The 21,902-nt window shown below is 36.9% G+C and overlaps 1 protein-coding gene across 1 annotated transcript in view; it reads left to right on the forward strand.

The window, feature by feature from the left end:
• Positions 1-19,533, forward strand: part of LOC136247374 (eukaryotic translation initiation factor 3 subunit F-like) — a 27,312-nt gene extending 7,779 nt beyond the window's left edge. The window contains exon 4 of the mRNA XM_066039044.1: positions 19,314-19,533. Coding sequence (XP_065895116.1) covers positions 19,314-19,533 — 220 coding nt within the window. The remainder of the gene's footprint in view (positions 1-19,313) is intronic.
• The last annotated feature ends 2,369 nt before the right edge of the window (positions 19,534-21,902 follow it).

Here is a 21,902-nt window from a genome sequence, read left to right on the forward strand (position 1 = left end):
TAACCTATAGTTAAATTTAGCTAGCATATATTCAGTTACCAAATATGTGTTACAGAAGTCTTCACTGCTTGGATCAGTCAGAATCATATCACGAACATAAATGAACTGAACTGCACTGTAGCTACTACATAACAATAATAAAATTAATGTAGTCATAATATTTCATTTGTAGCTGCAGTCAAAAGTATATTTTGCAATATTATTACTTGCTAATTGAAATCTTTAGGCCAAATATTATCATGTTAGCAAACATTGGAGTTCATTAGCTCACCACAAAGATAAAAATTATTTACAAAAATATTATTTAACCAACAGATCAAATTATATTTGGAATTACCATGATTAATTACCCATTGATGGATGAGCTGAAGTGTACTTGTTACAAAGTAAGGAAAGCATAGATTACATATCACAATCAGTTCACAGAGAGATTATAGATATTAACATTTACCTGTAGAGCATGTAAGTTATATGTCAGGTTCTCAAATATTATAACTTTGAATAGAGATAGATTTTTGTATACATTTTGTCTCCATCATAATTGCATGTATACAATATATAGTTGCTCATAAGCTAACTTTACTAAATCATGAGTAAAATACATGTTATAGTATTCATGCATGTTTGCACAGACTGATTGTAATATGATATATAGGGAATGGTGCATAATATTGGTTTCCCTTTTGGCTATACCAGGGGTATTATATTTAACTTAATATTACGTACAACAAAATATTTTTATCTTGATATTTTAATTTTTCATTTTGTATTAACATCAGTGTGCCATTTTATGTGCTACTATGCAGTGGAGGATCTAGGAAGGATTTCAGTAGTTCAGTGAAACCCCATTCGTAAAGAACCTTGACCAATGAAGCATTTGCAATTTGGTGAAGCCAAAAATCAACATTAGCTTCTTCCTACAGAAATCTGTATCATTGTATCATGCAATAAACTCCATTTGTCATATGAAATTATCTGAAACTGTAGCTGCTACCTTCAAAGCATCTAAAAATTATTATCATTTAAACTCAAACAAACAAAAAAGAGTTCTTTATCATGAATAATGTATTACCTAGCTAAGTATTTTCTTTCATGTTTTTGGTTATAAATGATTTGCATGAAATATGTACAAGCATGAGGGCCACAGGCTCAAATGCACATAAAGTGGTATAATATGTATAAATGTGATATATTTCTCATATCACAGATGCCATTCACATGCATAGAATAGTGTCTCTGTAGCTAAAGAATTGTGCAACACCACAAGACAACAACCAAAGTTGCCATTTCAAGGTAAAGGTCTATATATACCTGTTTAAAAGTCACCAATGTATGAATATCTTTTAATCATCCTCTGGTGGGAAGCCCATCAACTATATTGCCCTTAGGCTAACTACTGCAATGATGTATGACTTTTTCATATATGCATATCCAAAAGTAGCTTGTAGCTACATAAATCACTACAACTGTGCTTCCTGTTTAGTTACTGTAAATGCAACTGTGAAGTTACACAATGTGGAGGATCATTGTGTTACCATTGGCCTTAACATTTGCATGTTTATCCATAGAGCCACTGCCATGTGATTCCTTTTTAAGAATTGTACATTCTGATTGGTTTAAACACTGTCTAAAATCAGAAAAACATCGTTCACTTGTGCTTATGCTGAATGGAGTTCTTGGAAGTATTTAAAACGGAAAACTGTACTACTGAAGAAGCATTTGAAGAAGTCAGAGCCCGGTATGACAATTACAAATTTGCAATAATGAAATGGAAAATTTGCATTATACTTGCTTTGCATTAGGTATCAAACTGACACTGCGATTGTCCATTGCAATTATGCAACTGCATGCATCAAAACTTCTTCTGAGTAAGTATACATAGTATCCCAACTGTCATCTGTTGTTATCAACTATTAGGACATAATCAAGACACATGGTAGTGTGTTGTGCGGCCCAAGAAGCCGGCGCGCCACACCATGAGTATATTAACAGGAAGAAAGAAAACGCAATTTTTCACACCTATGTAGCTCTGTGATCCCTAGTCGGATTGGAACTAAATTTGCTACAGAAGTGCCGGCCAGTTAAGGGAGTCTACATACCAAATTTGAAGAAAATCGCTCCAGCCATTTCCGAGATACGAGTGAACAAAATTTCGTTTTAATTTCTTCGTTTTTTTCTTTATCTTTATTTCGCACGCTTTGCAAAATCCGCTATAAAACATGAATGTGTGCTTGGATCGGGCTGAAATTTGGCACACTTAAAGGGCTCATTAAGGCGGATTTCAGTACCAACTTTGGTAGGAATCCAATGAACATTCCCGGAGTTATGACCAATTATTTGCGTAAAATAAGGTCGAAGGTTTGTCACGCCTACAGGAAAAGATCACCTTGTAGAGAGTTCAGCTAAAAGAAGTCACCTTGTAGAGAGTTCAGCTACTAAGAAACCATCATGTAGACAAATCAGCTGCAAACAAATCACCCCGTAGAAAGTTCAGCTATGAACAGATCACCCTGTAGAGAGTTCAGTTAGAAACAAGTCATCCTGTAAAGAGATCAGCTAGAAGGATCACCTTGTAGAGAGTTCAGCTGCAAACAAATCACCTGTGGAGAGTTCAGCTACAAACAAATCACCCTGTAGAGAGATCAGCTAGAAACAAGTCACCCTGTAGAGAGTTCAGCTATAAGAAGTCACATTGTAGAGAACTCAGCTACAAAGAAACTACCATGTAGAGAGTTCAGCTGCAAACAAATCACCTGTGGAGAGTTCAGCTACAAACAAATCACCCTTAGAGAGTTCAGCTACAAGCAAATCATCCTGTAGAGAGATCAGCTAGAAGAAGTCACCTTGTAGAGAGTTCAGTTACAAAGAAACCACTATGTAGAGAGTTCAGCTACAAACAAATCACCCAGTAGAGAGATCAGCTAGAAGAAGTCACCTTGTAGAGAGTTCAGCTACAAAGGAACTATCATGTAGAGAATTCAGCTACAAACAAATCGCCCTGTAGAAAGATCAGCTAGAAGAAGTCACCTTGTAGAGAGTTCAGCTACAAAGAAACCAACATGTAGAGAGTTCAGCTACTGTGTAAACAAGTTACCCTGTAGAGAGATCGGCTAGAAAAAAAGGAAAGATCAGCTAGAAACAAGTCACCCTGTAGAAAGATCGGCTAAAAACAAATCACCCTGTAGAGAGTTCAGTTACATTTAAATTGAGTCATCCAGTAGAGAGATCAGCTGCAAACAAGTTATCCGTAGGGAATAATTATATATTAAAATTATAAATTTAAAACTAAAGTAGGAATCCAAGCAATAAAAAGTAGCGAAACAAGAGAAGAATGATGGTAGCCATTACAGCATAGCTCGGTGGGAAATCCCTACTTTGGCATGATATAGCCATTATTTTGTGTTCAATGCCAAAGTAGGAATTTCCAACCGAGCTATGCTGTAATGGCTACCATCGTTCTTCTCTTGTTTCGCTACTTTTTATTGCTTGGATTCCTACTTTATTTTTAAATTTATAATTTTAATATACTAGTTTGTTTAGTTTTTTTTTGTTAAAGCATACAGCTAGCTATAAACATGTGACTGCTCTATTAAGGTGACTGCTGTGTTAGAGTATCTCGAGGCAGCCTGAAAGATGTACCCTTGCCCAAAAATGGGCGTGGTTTCAATCGATTATAGAGTATGTCGAGTCAGCCTTCCAAATTGAAGGTGTGTAGTCACTGAAATACAGCTAGCACAAAAGGGGTGTGTCATTATGGTTTCAATCAGTAGATCAATAATGTATAGAATGAAGAATGGGCGTGGTCTTGTGACCCATCGTGAAGCTATCTAGCTAGTACCAGTACCTCCATAGAGTACCCTCCGTCATAGATTATATCAGTAAGGAATATAATCTATTCCTCTGTACAGTAGTGTAGTCTAAGCACCTTAAATAATCTTGTGGCGTCTATTATGCTGCTTAAAGAAAGTGTTGATACGGAAAATTAATGCCTCAATATGGTTTCGTTGGATGAAGAAGAAGACAAGCAGCCTGATTGAAGATAAAAGAAAAGACAAGGCGCTGAGGGCACACACTCGGAACCCCAAAAGGCACATCCCACTGGTGAGTTTGCTAGTGTTGCATAAAATGGTTGCCGTGCACTGCTTCGTTTGGCCTCTAGGCTTGTGACTGTGATCAGTCAGGCAGTCAGTCTAAAATTCAAAGTTTTGGCGATTTTTTAAATTCTGTATCCGGCCACCTATAAGCGTTTTGTTGCATTTAATGCTGTTTTATGTATTATATGGACTAGTACTATTCCGTAAAGGTGATTTTCGTCTTGTAAGATATCTCTAGGATGATTTTTAAAGGCGCGATTTTGGGCGTCGCGCGAAAATTTCACATGGATTCCTACTTAAACGGTACGACTGTACCGTTTGATATTATATATATATATATATATATATATATATATATATATATATATATAATATAATTTGTACATTTACTGATAAAATCAGAATTAGTTAAAGTATTTAAAATCTTCATCTTTTTCTTCTTCCTGTGGTAAAGAAAAAAAGATAGGTTAATAAAGCTCCAAAGCCACCAGCTTTGGAGTATAAAATACAAAAAGAAATGAAATCTAATCCAAAACAGCCAAGCTGTAAAAAAAGAGTGCGGCCCTCAAAAAGGCAATGGTGAAAAAAGATGTGAAATCCAAGGTGGCAGCCAAGAAATGGCTGTGATAGTAGGTTAATAGTAAAAAATTTAGTAACGACAATTCAGGTGAATTTTGTGCCAAGACCAAGCGGCACCAAAGTCACCTGAATTGTCGTTATTAAAATTTTTACCATTAACCTATCATCAGCTATTTCTTGGCCGCCACTTTGGATTTCACATCTTTTTTCACCATAGCCTTTCTGCGGGCCGCACTCTATTTTTACAGCTTGTAGTAGTTGTAACATGGGCATGAGTGATTTGCCTGAAATATACACACGAGCACGAGGACGCAGCCGGAGTGTGAGTGTGTATATTTCAGGCAAATCACAAGTGCCCATGTTACAACTAATATATTCCACTCGGGTGACTCACCTGCAAGTGTACATGGAAACTGCAGGAATGCTTTGTGAGTGTATTTATATGGGACCATGTGACTTTCGATTGTGGGTAACGTCATAAGAGCAACGACAAGGCGCTGCTGAGAGGCCGAACGTAAGTGTATTGTCACTAGCATGCAGATCGCTTCAATTGTGGGTACACAATTAAACACAGGAAGCCCAAATACGAGCTGAACAGCTAATTATGAAGCTTAAGTGCACTATAAAGTACTTACTATACTAGCCATGAATAAACTAAAGCAGTGAATATGTTTACAGCGCTATAATGGCCTAGCCAATTAAGCTCCACGCCCAGTCACTACATGTGTGTGACATCTCGACAGGTGTCAAAACAGTAATGTAAAGACGATTCAACTGTACTAAAGTACTTACTTTACTAGCCATGAATAAACTAAAGTAGTGAATACTATTAACACTAATGGCCAAATCAATTAAGCACTACACCCAGTGTCTCAGTGCTGGACATCACTGCGTGACTATTGAATGTAACATGTTCTATATAAACTAACCTGTGGCCTTCTTCATTCAGTAAAACAATGAACTATCTTCTTCCCTAAGTCCATGATCTATGCTTTGGCTCACTTTACAAAAACTAAAACCCACTATCAATCCTGTGAAGTGTCGCTATATTAAAGAAGAGGAGATCACACAGTTTCATCAAAGAAATCAAATGATTTCTGAGAATGCTTGGAATGCATTAATGAGAATAGGAGGTAGTATTCCTGAGCACTGCTAGCAGTGCTATTATACCACTTATACACCTTCTCTTCCCTTTGAAGTGAGGTGTGAAAGTGGTATATATATATATATATATATATATATATACATATACATAAATTAAGCTGCATAAATGTGCACTGAAGTCCGTTTGCTTATATACACTTGAAAATTCTAGGCAAACCAACTCTAGATCAAAGAAGGCAGATCTTTATCGAAGCGCTAGATTTAGGCATATCAACAACACCACCCACAGGAGCAAGTCAATTAACCAGCTACCACCTGACCACCTACCAATTGACCTCCTACAACAAGACCACCCAACATCAGTGGTGGATCTAGGAATTTTCAGAGGGGTTTCAGGTTCAGGAAGTTTTCAATAACTGATCCCACTTAGCTTTAGTCCAACCTATGCACTTAGCTTTAGTCCAACCTATGCACTTAGCTTTAGTCCAGCTAGGGTTGTTTACTCAGTCTTATAGCTCAGTGGCCTATAGCTATACATAGATCTATAGTGAATCATAAAAAAAATCACTCCAAAACATTGTTTCATAGTTGATCCAGGCCTTCGCAGAAAGCTTTGAAGCAAAACAGCACTAAAACAAATATTATTTTTAGAAGTGCTTAATATGCTTCAATGCCGCAATGCCATTTTTAGTGATTTCAAAGGCAAAAATGAAGTTTGGCCAGTAGAAAAGGTCTCAGTGTGATACACCATGCATAACTGTTGGTAATTTTATAACTCACACGAATCGTAAATAAATTATGGGCGCGCACACTTTTTCAGAGGGGGTTTCAACTGAAACCATTGCAACCCTCCTTTATCCGCCACTGAACATCCTACAACAAGACCACCTACCACCCAAACTCCTACCACAAGACCACCTACTACCCAACTTCCTACAACAACACCACCTACCACCCAACCTCCTACCACACCATGCAGTAGATGCAATTATAGTGAAAATCCTTTCAGTACAACAAAACCACCAATAATTTGGCATTTCACTGTTGCTACAAGACCACCTACACTAGCTACATAATATTCATATTCAACATTTCAGCCTTTGTGGTGGTAGTGGCAGATTTCCATCTTTTCCATTTCAAAAGAGAGCTATAGATCACTACTGTCCTAGTACCAGAGTTGATCATCATTAAGATATATTTATCAGAAAGTATGTTATGTGCGTAATACAAAAATTTTACAATGTTTGGTGCTATTCTTTCCTTTGATGTAGTATGCATGAATTCACCAGTCTAAAATTGTACTACAAAAATAACCAAGTACAAGGGAAAGTAGGAATGCCAAGTAAATTTTAAAAATACAGTGTAATAGAAAAGTAAACAATACAACAAGTGATAGTACTGCAAAAAAGTTGCCAGCATGTGATATGAGTGGCCAAAATTTCGTTTTTGTTTCTACATTTTTTTTTTCTTATTCTTCATCTTTTTGCACACTTTGAAAAATTGCTATAAAACACAAATGCATAATCAGATCACCTTGAAATTTGGCACATATGAAGGCAGTCCAAAGGCAAATTCTAGAATCAACTTTGATGTTAATTTGATGAATGGTTTAGGAGTTATGACCGATTTTTTGTGTAAAGCAAGATCGATTTGTTGTCATGCCTACAGGGTAAACCGCCTCATGGAATGAGATGAAAATCGGTTTGTGGATAGATCAACCATTATAGGAGCGCCTTTTGGTGGTTTGAAAGCAATTGAAATTAAGATCATGGAGATATGGCACGAAACCTAAGGTGTGTAACAATTGCGCGATCGATATTCGTGAGTAAAATTACCAACAATTTTCATGCCTACCAGGCAAACCGCTTAGAGCAATGAGCTGAAATTGGTATGTGGCTGGAATAATAATCGTAGAAAGTCTTTGCAGTAGTACAGAAGAAGCAGAATCGGATTACAAACCATTGAGTTATGATTTGAAAGCCAACTACATGTAGCAAATGCGAGATCAAGATACTCTAATAGAACAGTCACCCTAATAGAGCACTCAGTTACGTTTATGACTTACTCCATTATAGAATTTTCTATTACATTGCAAGTTATTCTGTAGAAAGTTCAGCTGCAAACAGTTAATTTTATAGACAGTTCAGCTACTAGCCAAGTCACCCTGTAGAGAGTTCAGCTACAAATGTATCGTTGTAGAGATTCAGAACATCACAAGTCACACTGAAGAGAGTTCAGCTATAAACAAGTCACTCTCTACAGAATTCAGCTACAAACAAGTCACCATGTAGAGAATTCAGCAACCAAAAACCACCCTGTAAAGAATTCAGCTATGCTAACAAGTTACTCTATAGAGAGATCAGTTAGAAACAAGAGCTAGAAGACGTCACCTTCTGGACAGTTCAGCTATAAACAAATCATCCTGCAGGGAATTCAGCTACAAACAAATCACACTGTAGAGAGTTCAGCTAGAAACTAATCACCCTGTAGGGAGATCAGCTAGAAGAAGTTACCTTGTAGGGAGTTCAGCTATACAAGAAACCACCCTGTAGAGAGTTCAGCTGCAAACAAATCACCGTGTAGAGATTTCAACTACAACCAAATCACTTTGTAGAGAGTTCAGCTACAATCAAATCACCCTGTAGAGATTTCAGCTACAACCAAATCACCCTGTAGAGAGAAACAAGTTATAGAGATCAGCTAACAGAAGTCACCTTGTAGAAAGTTCAGCTACAAATAATAAATCACCCTGTAGGGAGTTCGGCTACAGTGAAACCATCCTGTACAGAGTTCAGCTAGAAACAAGTCAGCCTATAGAGAGATCAGCTAGAAACAAGTCACCCTGTAGAGAGCTCAGCTACAAACAGATCACCATGTAGAGAGTTCAAGTAGAAACAAGTCATACTGTTGAGAGATCAGCTTGAAGAAGTCACTTTGTAGAGAGTTCAGCTAGGAAAAACTACCCTGTGGAGAGTTTAGCTAAGAACAGATCACACTGGATAGGAAACGTGCTACAAACAAGTCTCTCTGTAGAGAGATCAGCTAGAAGAAGTCACCTTGTAGAGAGTTCAGACACAAAGAAACTACCCTGTAGTTCAGCTACTAACAAATCACACCCTGCAGAGGATTCAGCTACAAACAAATCACCCTGTAGAGAGTTCGGCTATAAACAACTCACCAAGCAGGGGTGTTTACTACAAACAAATCACCTTGTAGAGAGTTCAGCTACAAACCCTAAGAGAGTTCAGCTACAACCAAATCACCCTGTAGAGAGATCAGCTAGAAACAAGTTGCAGAGATCAGCTAGAAGAAGTCATCTTGTAGAGAGTTCAGCTACAAATAAACCACCCTGTAGAGAGTTCAGCTACAAAGGAACCATCCTGTACAGAGTTTAGCTAGAAACAAGTCACCCTATAGAGGGATCAGCTAGAAACAAGTCACCCTGTAGAGAGCTCAGCTCCAAATAGATAGAGTTCAGCTACGAAAAGATCACCCTGTAGAGAGTTCAGCTATGAAAAGATCACCCTAGAAAGAGTTCAGCTTGAAACAAGTCGCCCAGTAAAGAGATCAACTAGAAACAAGTAACCCTATAGAGAGATCAGCTAGAAGCAGTCACCTTGTAGAGAGTTTAGTTACAAACAAATCATCCTGTAGAGAGCTCATTTATAAAAAAATTTAAAAATCACTCTGTAGATAGTTCAGCTACGAACAGATCACCATGTACAGAGTTCAGAAACAAATCATGCTGTTGAGAGATCAGCTAGAAAAAGTCACTGTGTACAGAGTTCAGCTACAAAAAAACACCCTGTAGAGATTTCAGCCACAAACAATTTACTCTGTAGAGATATCAGCTTGAAACAAGTCACCCCGTAGAGAGATCAGCTAGAAGAAGTCACCTTGTAGAGAGTTCAGTTACAAACAAATCATCCTGTAGAGAGTTCATTTATTTAAAAATCATCCTGCAGAGGTTCAGCTGCAAACAAATCATACTGTAGAGAGTTCAGCTACAAACATATCACCCTGTAAAGAGTTCAGCGAGTTCAGCTACAAACATATCACCCTGTAAAGAGTTCAGCTACAAACAAAATACCCTGTAGAGAGATCAGCTTGAAATTATACACAATGTAGGGAATTCAACTACGTACAAGCAAATCACCCTGTAGAGAGTTCAACTACGTACAAGCAAATCACCCTGTAGAGAGTTCAAGTTACCCTGTAGAGAGATCAGCTACAAACAAATCACCCTGTAGAGAGATCAGGTAGAAAAAATTCACCCAGTAGAGACTTCAGCTACAAACAAATCACCCTGTAGAGAGTTCAGCAGTGAACAGATCACCCTGAGGGTTCAGCTAGATACAAGTCACCCTGTAGAGAGATCAGTTACAAAGAAACCATCCTGTGGGGAATAATTGGCATGTAATAAATACATGTATATAATCTGTATAATTACTACTAAAATCTAAAATAGTTGAAGTATTAAAAATCTTTAAGTTCTTTTCTTCTTCCTGTGGTAAAGATGGGTTAAAAAGCCCCAAAGCCAGCCACAGGCCGGCTTTGCACTATACAAACACAAAAAGAAGTGATATCTAATCAAAAACAGCCAAGCTGTAAAAAAAGGTGTGGTCCCCAAAAAGGCCATGGTGAAAAAGTGGCACCAAATTCACCTGAATTGTCCTTGTTAAAATTTGTACCATTAAGCAACAATCACAGCCATTTCTTGGCCACCACCTTGGATTTCACATCTTTTTTCACCATGGCCTTTTTGGGGGCCACACCTTGTTTTATGGCTTGGCTGATTTTGATTAGATATTATGCAACCAAGTACTAAGAATAATACGAAATGCGGTTAAAATTACGTCATAAATAAATAAATAATTATTAATGTTTGAGAAAACTACGAGGCCTAGAGACATTAACTAACCGGGAATCGATTCGCCTGTAAACGAAGGCACAACCGTATAATCGTTGCACCTGTTCGTGCTGATGACTTTAACGTACATGTAATTCTATATAACGCCCAGTACCACACCCATGCTTTAATTTCAGATTGTGCGAAGGAGAAGATTAGTGAACAGGCACTAGCGAACAGGCACTAGCGAACAGGCACTAGCGAACAGGCACTAGCGAACAGGCAGGAGTGATTGTAGGAAAGCCAGAGGCCACCTTATGCGTAAACAACAAGATTACAAGTATGTTCAGGTGGCACATTGAGTTCCAAGTAGCTATGCCAGGTGCCAGTGGACACGTTTCAGGTGATGAACAAGATTAAGGGTATCTTTAACATGATTGTTTGTTGTGTATTTGTATTATTTTGTATACTTCTGGCTTGCTAGCTGAATTATTTCCATCTCCAGTGTTCAATGCCAATAATACATTGCTACATACAATTCTATGGTACAAACTGCATCTCCTGTATGTTGTACAGTATTGTGTTACACATCATTATGCCATTGCCACACTATTAATTTACCGGCAATCAGTTACCAGTAGTGTTGTATTGGGCCTGGCAAGCCATTATGTGGAGAACGTTAACGCCAGCACAGTTTTCAGCTAATAAGTTTCTGTGTGAAAATACATATCTCTCAACCTGAAGCCTTTCAGTGCCAGGAGTGAGATCACTTTGTCACAGAAGCACAATACTTCTAACAACATGCCCCATTAGTAGGTTGTCCCATTGGTGATTGTACTTGGTTGTGTTTGCCCCGGGCCTAGATAAACAATAATAATAAACATTAACAATGTTGGCTTTATCAAGCATGGTAGATATTCTATCCCAATACTAAGTTATGTGATGGGGTGCATCATACAGTGTAATGGTAGTTTTTCTGGCCAAAAAGATCACCCCAAAACCAGCTTCACAATACCATCCTGGCATCTTGGAAGTATTAATGACCAAGCCCAAAAGTGACTCAGTATGACACTAAATATTAATGTTTCCAATAGATTGCTACAAATATGAAAATAATTTTATTCAGTAGAATTTTCGAATGATATTGTTTGCCTTCCCTGCCTGCTATGACTGCCTGGCCTGATGCCTTCAGATTAGGGTTGGACAATATTTCAACATTATCATCTGAATGCAATATTATGATGTGCAATACTGAGTACCGCAGATACCACAATACCGTTTGTGCAATATTATTGCATTTTCTGCATAATTGCTAAGTGAAAAACTATACTGACTACTAAAGAAGCCTTAATTATTATTATTAATACTTATTAGCACTATATGGTGACTACAGGACCAGCGTTGAAACCGGGTCGGGTCATCCGGGTCTGACCCGGTTTACAATTTATCCGGATCTGACCAGGATTGGATCACGTGAGAAACTAAATTGTTCGTTTGACGACGTGGAACTTATAAACGCTATCGCGTAGCTCTTTCGTGAGCCACGCCCACTTATCGCATTACCAACATATGCTCAGCCACGCCTATTTGTTAGTAAGTGCAGAATGTAGCACGAAACTGAGGGTATCTATGGTGAGGGGTAGCTATTGTCAGTAAGTGAAGACCTTTTTTTTTTTTTTTGGTCTTCAACCTACATCTAGGCTGAAGTTGCAATATTTACTCAACACGAATCGAACGCTCACAATGTAGACTCGTTCGCTCACCTGAGACTAGCCGAAACACGTCTCGGCTTTAATTAATCCGGGTCACATCCGGGTCAATCCGGGTCAGTGGGTCATCCGGGTCAGTAGTAGTGACCCGGTTTCAACGTTGTACAGGACTGATACAGACACTAGAGAACTGGACCTGAAGTTCTGACAGCAACTTGTGCTACAATTACACGTCAGTATCTTATTTGGATATTGTAGGCCCATAATAATGCACTAAATAATCTTGATTGATAACGTGTTTTGTTTCTCTTACCAAACATGGCAATAGTTGCAATTATTGCACGGTCACCTTGTCGCAATACTCTCAAGTAGAAATTGCCAATACCGCCTAACCCTACTTCAGATAGGTGTATGGTAACTTGATAACAGCTAAGGATATGGGCTTGATTTTATGTCGTTTCAGCTTCACAGGTGCCTTTTGACATACCACAGTACATACAACGCATGCTTCATGGACTTACCTTTGTCCTCCTTTGTGTCCCATTTCTTTTTGCTGTGCTTATTCATGGTAGCGCGATGGCTTCCCTATGTCTGTAATGGGAATCATTCATATAGGGTTCCATACTGTATAATTCAGGGGCATACGCTGGAATTTTGAAAAGGGGTTCCACTATCATACAGCGAAGTGACTGTTATATTAGAGTAGTTTATAATGCCTGACTGCTTTATTAGAGTATCTCAATCTTTCACCATTCAGAACAATGCTATAAGTGCTATATCATGTGAGAAACCATTATTTAACTAAGGTAAAAGTTTAAAATGTGCCATGTTAGATTCCAGATTCTAGAAACCTGAAGTTTCAAGTGGTATGTAAAATCTCCAAAGGGGTTTCCTGAAAAACCCTTGGAAACCCCCCTCAGTATGCCCTGTAATTATAAAGCAAATTCTAGTTTGTGGTGTACATAAAGTAATATGTTAGGTATGCTTGTTCTTTAATGTATTGAGAAGCTGTTGATAGATTTCATCACAGAAATAAACCAAGGGATTGGTTTGTTTCTTAGTAATATACGTAGTATACTTTATTTTGATTCATCAGCTGGCTTTAGTTCAAGTTTGTATAGATAAACACTTGATTGATGGCTTCTGCGGCTGCCAACATGGAGGACAGTGCACTTAGGAATGTTTGCCATAACTTTTCTCAAACACAAAGGCATGCTATAGAATGGTGGTGTCCTCTGTGTAAATGAGTAATCAATACAAGATACAGTCATCAACATAGAGTGTCATTAACCATGATAGTACCTGTAGCTACCTCAATAAAGCAATCACCCATGTTGAATTAATTCAGCTATTTTAATAAACTACTGAAATCGGCCACACATACCAATTCAGAGGTTCTAATGTTCAAAAAGTTCCTGGATGGCCATGGCATGTATTTAGTGGACAATAGCTTTTACTTTATTATTCAATAGCTTACCATAACATCAAGATCAAGATACCGTAATAGAGCTGTCACCCCTAGAGATCTAATACAACAGTTGAATAAAAATTGTCATCCTACCAGCTCCCATCTCATAAAATCCAATTTTCAGGGCAGACCCCCGAGGATGAAGGTTTGCCTTACCTGTAATGTTTTGACCCCCTTTTCCAAAAGTCTGGATCCGCCAATACATATTGCAATTATTTATTTTTACTATCATACAGTACATACAACTTATAAGAACAATATGTAATTTATGTTTTACACTTAGTCTAGCTACTGTACATGTATCACAAACTTAGCCACTAAAGAATTAGAAACGTCAACTTTAAATTGAATATCAGTCTCTATCTTCTCAGGCTATATGTGATGGATGCTACTCTGGAGTACTAAGTGGTGTCCCATACACTATAGTTACTGTACTAGGTCCCTTCTATTCTAATTTTAGTAATTTATGTCACTGATATTTCTAGACAAACTACTGTACATTAGTATGCTACTTATTCAGATACTGATGACTATGGGATTACACATAGTTAAATTCATTCCAACTCATTTATTAAATTTCAAAAGCCTGTGTTAATCAATGTTCATGTAGCTCACCACATGAGTAAAAATTATATTTGCGAAAACTTATTTAATAACCAAATCATATAATTTTGATCAAATTAACAATCTCATTAATATAGGTATGTACTATATGGGTGCATTAAAAATGTTTTTAATGAGTGCCAAATACACCTACGGTAGAGGACTGATAGCCTGGCAAGCAGAGACATGTTACAAAGGAGGATCAAGGTGCATGAATACGGTTAAAAGTACTATGTCATTGGCCAGTTTATGAATTCCAAAAGTATCATTTGTGGACAAAGTAACCTGCCTGATGCAACCATCTAATTTACAAGATAAAGGCACTATCATAAGGATAAAGTGCTTTGTGATATAGTACATGATTACCAACTGGTACACGTATAGGAGCAGTACAATACATTGAGTTCATCATGGCTGATGGAGTATGGATTGTTAACTTTTCTTCTATCAAAGTTTTCTTTGGTCTTTTAGTGCATGGCGTAATGAAACTTCAGCTTTAAGTCACCAACATAGTTATGTTCTATTACAATGTATTACACTAATCTAATAAACTGATACAGTAAAACCTGTGTATTAAGGATACTTTGGGACCAACCCAATATGTCCTGATTTTCTAGTTTGGTTTGCATGCTAAGGGATGCTTTAACACTATTATCAAGTATCCAGATTGAGCAGGTGTCTTCATTTTCAAGCGTCCTGATTTATAGGTTCCACTGAATTTCCAAAAGAATACATACGTACAGCATTTACGCTGGTATATGAAATTTTCACCGTCTTTTTTTTTTGGGAGAAGCCTGTACATTGCCCTATATGGTAACAGCTATCTGAGGTATCTGTATAGTAAAATTATTATTACTGCAATGCATACTCCAATATTACTATACTAGTGCATACATACATGTGCATTTGAAAGATGCTATATAAGTCACTGCAATAGAACATGCTATGTAGTTACTGTAGATGCAGAATTAAGACTACAGTACATGATGTGGAGTACTGTTGTGCTACTATTGGCTTTAGTGTTTGCAACTCAAGGCTTAGCTGCAAACTTACTTTGTAATTCAAACTTGAGGTTTGAACTCCCCGGTCTATTTAAACACTGTCAAGAGTCTGGAGATCACTGTTATTACACTGAATGGAGTTCTTGGGAGTATAAAGGAGTATTTAGAACTAAAAACTGTACTAATAAGAAAGCGTTCAAAAAAGTCAGATCTCGAGTTGATTATTACAAAGTTTGCAAGAATAAAACAGAAACTAAATATACTTGTAAGCTTTTGTGTGGCTATATTGTTTTGTAACACAAGTCACCACACCATTTTGTAACACAAGTCACCGCACCGTTTTGTAACACAAGTCACCACAATTACTTTATTATGCCTGACGCAGTGATTATAGCTACACAGTAGGCAGTCCTAGCTATTATAATAAGTACAGTTTTAACACCAACTATATGATGTACTGTTTGTGTTGTTTCCTAACACCAAAACATAGATGTACCTTTAATTATTATGACAAGCTGTGTAGCTACATGCTTTGTATGGTGCATGTGTATTCTATGTGCAAATTATAGGTAAGCCAACTCTAAATGAAAGAATGCAAATCTTTATCGAAGCACTAGACTTGGGGATATCAACACCACCACTCTCAGAAACGAGTCAACCAACTACCACTGTAACACCAAAATCTACCACACAACCCCCAACCAGAAGACAGTCCACAAGATCACTCAACACATATGCTTTAATTAGAACACCATCTACTAAAAGACATCTTGCATTATCATTACCATGCAGTGGAATTTATTGCAACAGATCTAGATCTACAGGTACTACAAAACCACATATAATTTTTCCTTTAAAAAGATATTCAATTTCATTAGCCACATCTCAACCTTTTGGCTCCAGTGGTAGTAGATTTCCATCTTTTCCTCGAAAGAGAGCTATTGAACACTGTCCCGATCCAGTAGCAGATGTACATAAGATATGTACATTAGAAAGTAAGTACAGTATGTGTTTCACTATGTAGTTGTACTATAACTGCATCTGTCCATTTCTTGTGAATGATCACGAATTTAACACAAAGCTTCATCAGTACTTAGAATGCAGTTTATTGTAACCTTCATCTACCTGCAAGGCTACAAATGTTATTAAATATTTTCATCTGTTTGTTGCTATCACATTGTCATACTAGATGTTTTTATATGAGAAATTTTGTTACTGCATGGGCAACCTTTTCCTGATCATACTATGGTATAGTAAAGAGGTGATGATGTCTATACGTACTTACTAACACTCACAATGTTAGTGGTAAATTTTTAATCTTTACTCTACTCAGTAACTAGCTCTACTGTTTGATCCAAAAGAGCAGTAACCAATAATTTAATTCTAAAAACAATAGCATAAGTTTTGAGTGTGACATAGCAAGCGGTATATGGAACCATACGTATAGATGCGACTGCTTTTTTGGTCCTGCCATTGAAATTTTTACTAGGTCGTATAGTTTGCTGTTATTATACATGCATGGTTTCTACGAACTCGTACAGTGTGCTGCTGCATCATCTTCATACTTTTTTCTCTTTATTTCTGTTCAAGAATCCACATTATATGGATTAATTAATCAGAACAAGGTAGCGCATGTGGTATAGTTGATATGAATGTTGAACTCCAACCATGTGCCAAGCATTAAATTGGTTCAAAATAATAGGTTATTAAGTAAGGGTAATTAATTAATTAATAATTCAAAATTCCTAAACTAATGATTTAGTTTATACGTAAAAAAGCACCTGTATTTATTATCATACAGTACGATAGTAACTGTATAGTGGGGACCACAAAGGAAGAATGCATTGTATGTACTGCGGTATGTCAATTGCCAAAAGGCACCTGTCGGGCCGAAGCGATGTCGAACAGTGAAAAAATCAAGCTCATAGCCTTAGCCGTTATCGAGTTATGCTTGTCTGAAGGCATCAGTCAGTCAGTAGAAAATTCTGTCGAATAAAAATTTAAAAAAAATTCTGTAGCAACTTGTTGAAAGTGTTTCGGGTTGATCTGAAAGCTTGTTTGGGCTTAATTTTACCTCACCAATACTGCCTCATCGTCGTCAGGGAAAACTGAGGCTGGTTTTGGGATGATGTTATTTTGTGGGCCACACCTACTCTCCTTTGTGTCCCATTCATCTCTGCTGACAGGGAAAGGTGTCGATTTGGTGATAGCATGTGATGGCTTCCCTTCGAAATGGAAATCATCCGTATTTTTCATAGTGGCTATTTTGATTGCAGATGTGCTTTTCAAACAGTTCTTGATTCGTATTGCTGTGTAATGGGTTGAACATAGCCGACAGCGAAGCATAATGGATACTTCACTTTTCAGATGAAAATTGGGGCACGCGGCACCATTTCTTTTGGTATGCATGGATTGTAGAGGTGCTTTCCAAACAGTTCTTGATTCGAAATGCTGCGTAACGGGTTGAACATAGCTGACAACAAAGCGTAATCAATACTTCACTTTTCAGATGATAATTGATATAGCTGGGGTATGCGATGCCATTTCAGATGCGGTATGCGTGGGTTCACCAGTCATAATAAAATGATTTACAAAAAAAGCTAACAAACAAGTACACGAAAAAAATCAACTAGAGTAGGGACCATAGCACACCAATAAAAAGTACTGAAACAAGTTGGAGTAGTCAATCACAGTAAAACAATAAGAAGTGTTATATCTCTACTGTGCATTTCCGTTATGGTATCTGGAACACAGTAGGGATATAACACTTCTTATTGTTTTACGGTGATTTAATATCCCAACTTGTTTCAGTACTTTTTATCGATGTGCTATGGTCCGGTCCCTACTCTAGTTGAAAACTCCAAATTTCTTTGTGTACTTGTATAGAAACAAATCATATATTAAGTTTCATGTACAGTATAACCATTATTTTTAACATGTGTGTATATAATTAATTAAGTGCCTTAAAATGAATACAGTGGAGAGTTGATTGTCTGAATATTACAATAACTGCTCAACCAGGGTGTTCAGTCAACAGGTATATATGCTCTATCAGAGTAGTTGAACAAAACACCTCTGGTAATAGATCATATACTTCATATAAGCTTGCACATACATATACATTATTATAACCCCATCCACATCTGAGCAAGACAAACAACTTAGAAAGGAATAAAAAGTATCAGCGCTAATTTTACATACCTTTTCAGTTATACAAACACTCCAACATTAGTTCAGATAATCAATTCTCCAATGTGCATACCAAACTGAAATTTTTCACATTTTTTATTATACAGAACAGCGCAAAGATACTTCTAGCTTATTAAGTGAATTTACAGTGCATAACTACAAAATTCCAATCTTGGACAGTAGTATAACTCCAGAGCCTTTTAATTTACTTGAACATTTACACATCACCAATGATCAGCACAGACGAAGACGAATGACCACTTGCAATGATCGATATTTACTTCTCATGCTTGACACTTCTGGAAGCATTGGAGAGACTGTATTCAAAAGTGTGGTATTACTTCTTTCTGGGCTTATTCCATTATTTTGTCGAAATACTAAAGTAGCAGCCATTACGTTTGGATTACATACCTATCAAGAGTTCTGTTTTAATTCTCCAGCTAATAACCAAACATCTGAAATTCAATTGGCTCTTCAAAACATTCCTTATCATGGAGGATTAACCTATACTGGTGAAGCAATCAAATGTGTTTGTGATAAAGTTCTAACTAAAAAATGTGGTCTACCTGGGAAAAGGCATTACAAAAACTGTAAAGCACCAATTGATGTTGTAGTAATTACAGATGGATATTCTAATGGTCATCTAAGTATCTGTGAAGCAGCCAAGTGTTTTCATAACACAAGTGATATTTATGATGTGAATACTTTTACTATTAGGGTTGGTGACAATATTGGTCAGGATGAGCAAGATGAGCTGGACTGTATACAAGGAAAAAATAGTCATTTTAGCCACATTTTTAATATCGAAGATGTTGATGCCCTAAAAAGATTTTTTAGAAAGATGAAAAGAATTTTGAAAACACCTCAAGACTCTGGAAATGGTCAACCACCTAGTTACCGACAATGCTTTGATGTTAACAGACCATTTCAGAAGTAACTTAAAATTTATGACTAAGTGCATTTTGATGCATGCAAAATGACACAACCCACACACAAGTAGTAACAATTATGTTGTATTCCTAGACAAATCAGTTGTAATCATCCAACTGTTTGAAATAAGTTGCTATATTAGTGCTGTTGTACAGTATATGCAATATTACAGGTTTTTGTGTAGTGGTAGTAGTAGTACAGTAGAATACCTTTACTATTAGTTTTGGAGCAATTTTTAACTTAAGTGAGCTGAACCGTATAGAAGGTAACAACAGTAATTTCAATCATATCTTCAACATAAAAAATTTTGAAATCCTAAATAAATTATTTAGAAGGATAAAAAGATTTTTGAAGACACCTCAAGATTCTGGAAATGGTCAACTGCCTAGTTACCGACAATGCTTTGATGCTAACAGACCATTTCAGAAGAAATAACACTAACTTTAATGCTGTTTTTACATATGTAGCAATACAACTCACACACATGTATATACAGTAGCTACACTTAAGCTAGAGGTCATAATAATATAAATGTAGGGTATAACAGTATTATATGTTATGCTGTGTTGCTACATTTAATAACATTAAAATTAAGTTATTAATCTTCCAATATTTGATGACAGTTTATACTGCTTCCTTAGAGTGTACTGTTGTGTAGTATCTGAATTGAAACTATAATTGTCACAAACGTTGTAATCATTATAGTAAAACTCATTGATTAATAATATCCAAAAGTTTAACTGGCCCGGAAAATTTATTTATGATTTTACATGCAATAGCTATACCGAAACTTTCCCATTTAATGTTATACGATATATTTTAAATTTACAGGGGCGGAAAACAGTACTCAAAAGTGGGGGGCAAGTCATGTGGGGTGGCTGTAAATTACAAAGTATTTTAAATCATTTACTGTACCTTAGTAAGCAAAGCATACCAACATGCAAAGCTTGCCAGTACTAGGGGGATCTGAATGCTTTGAGATTGAATCTCTAAGAGTATTTTCAGTGGTACATGCACTATACTCCTATAATGTTATAACAATGATCGTCATTAAGATACTATAGATACAGTAGTAAATTAAGGCATTTCAGACAGACTCATGCTCTTGATTACAGATGTCTTGTTTTTTTTAAGACAAAATACAACTGAAGTACAGGGGTCTAGACTCGGAGGTACCAAGCACTGGATGGACAGTACAGGAACCCTTGAAAGACTTACACTATTAAATTACAATACAAGAATAATAATTATAGCATGCAAAAAAGTTCAGTTTAGGCAAACCGATAGATTCCAGTTCGGGAAGGCTCTAGAATTAAAAATTCTGTAAGAGGAGGAGACAGCAATGCGAGCAGCCTGGGATCTTATGGTCTTCTTTGCCGCTTCACAAGCATTGGCTACTTGGGCAATTGTGTCTGGCATAAAATCAATGTACTGTGTTAATGGAAACAGATTGAATTAATTGCATAGAACTAACTCATGATTCCACTGAATGTTCTATTAGAGTAGTAAGTTGTCTGCTCTATTAGAGTATCTCGATCTCGTGCACTCCCAGCACTGACTCATGCAGTATTCCATGCTTGCATAATCTTTAGCACAAATTCTAGTAAATCAAGGCAGAGTAAGTTGGCTAATGACTACAACAGTTGTTTTACTTTGGCAACTGAGCATTGGAAAACGTGAGAAGGCACTGCCCCTCCACTTGTAAAAGTGTGTGTGTGTGGGGGGGGGGCAGTTGCCCCCTCTATTTCTCCATCCCTGTTTTAAAATGCATGGACATGACAAATTACAAAATCAGCTGTTATCCAAAATAATTTCAACAACTGTGTTGTGGTAACTATTTGTATGTAGCTGCTTTTAATGCAGAACAACAACTGTTCTTGGGTGTGTGGTCCACAAAAATTCCGAATCATTATAATTTTAGCACAAGTAACTAAACGACTAAAATGTCTAAGTCCTCAGTGTGGAAGCGATATTTAAGTTACTGTTTGTGAAGACATTTTGTTGAACTTTTAGTAGTTTATTCATTGACAAGTTGATATGTATATAGCAGGAACATTGCAAGTACAGCAGCAAGGTTGCAAGAACTTTCACTAAAAATCCCTTTTCTTGTAAGAATCTTGTACTGCAATCTTGGTTGCAAGCTTTTTGAAAGTCTAGAATCGATAGGCATTCAAATATTTGAATGACTGCCCGTGACTACACTGTAGTTAGGCCTGAGCTTATTACGCTTGAAACCTTCTTTTAGCACTTTTATATTTTATACGGATACAGGGGGGTTGCAATGGTTTCAACTGAAACCCCCTCTGACAATAGTGTGTGCCTTAATTTATTTACGTTTCGTGTGGGTGATAATATCATGAAGAGTTATATGTAGTG

The sequence above is a fragment of the Dysidea avara genome, chromosome 1 (genome assembly GCF_963678975.1).
Source record: "Dysidea avara chromosome 1, odDysAvar1.4, whole genome shotgun sequence".
Classification (NCBI taxonomy): domain Eukaryota; kingdom Metazoa; phylum Porifera; class Demospongiae; order Dictyoceratida; family Dysideidae; genus Dysidea; species Dysidea avara.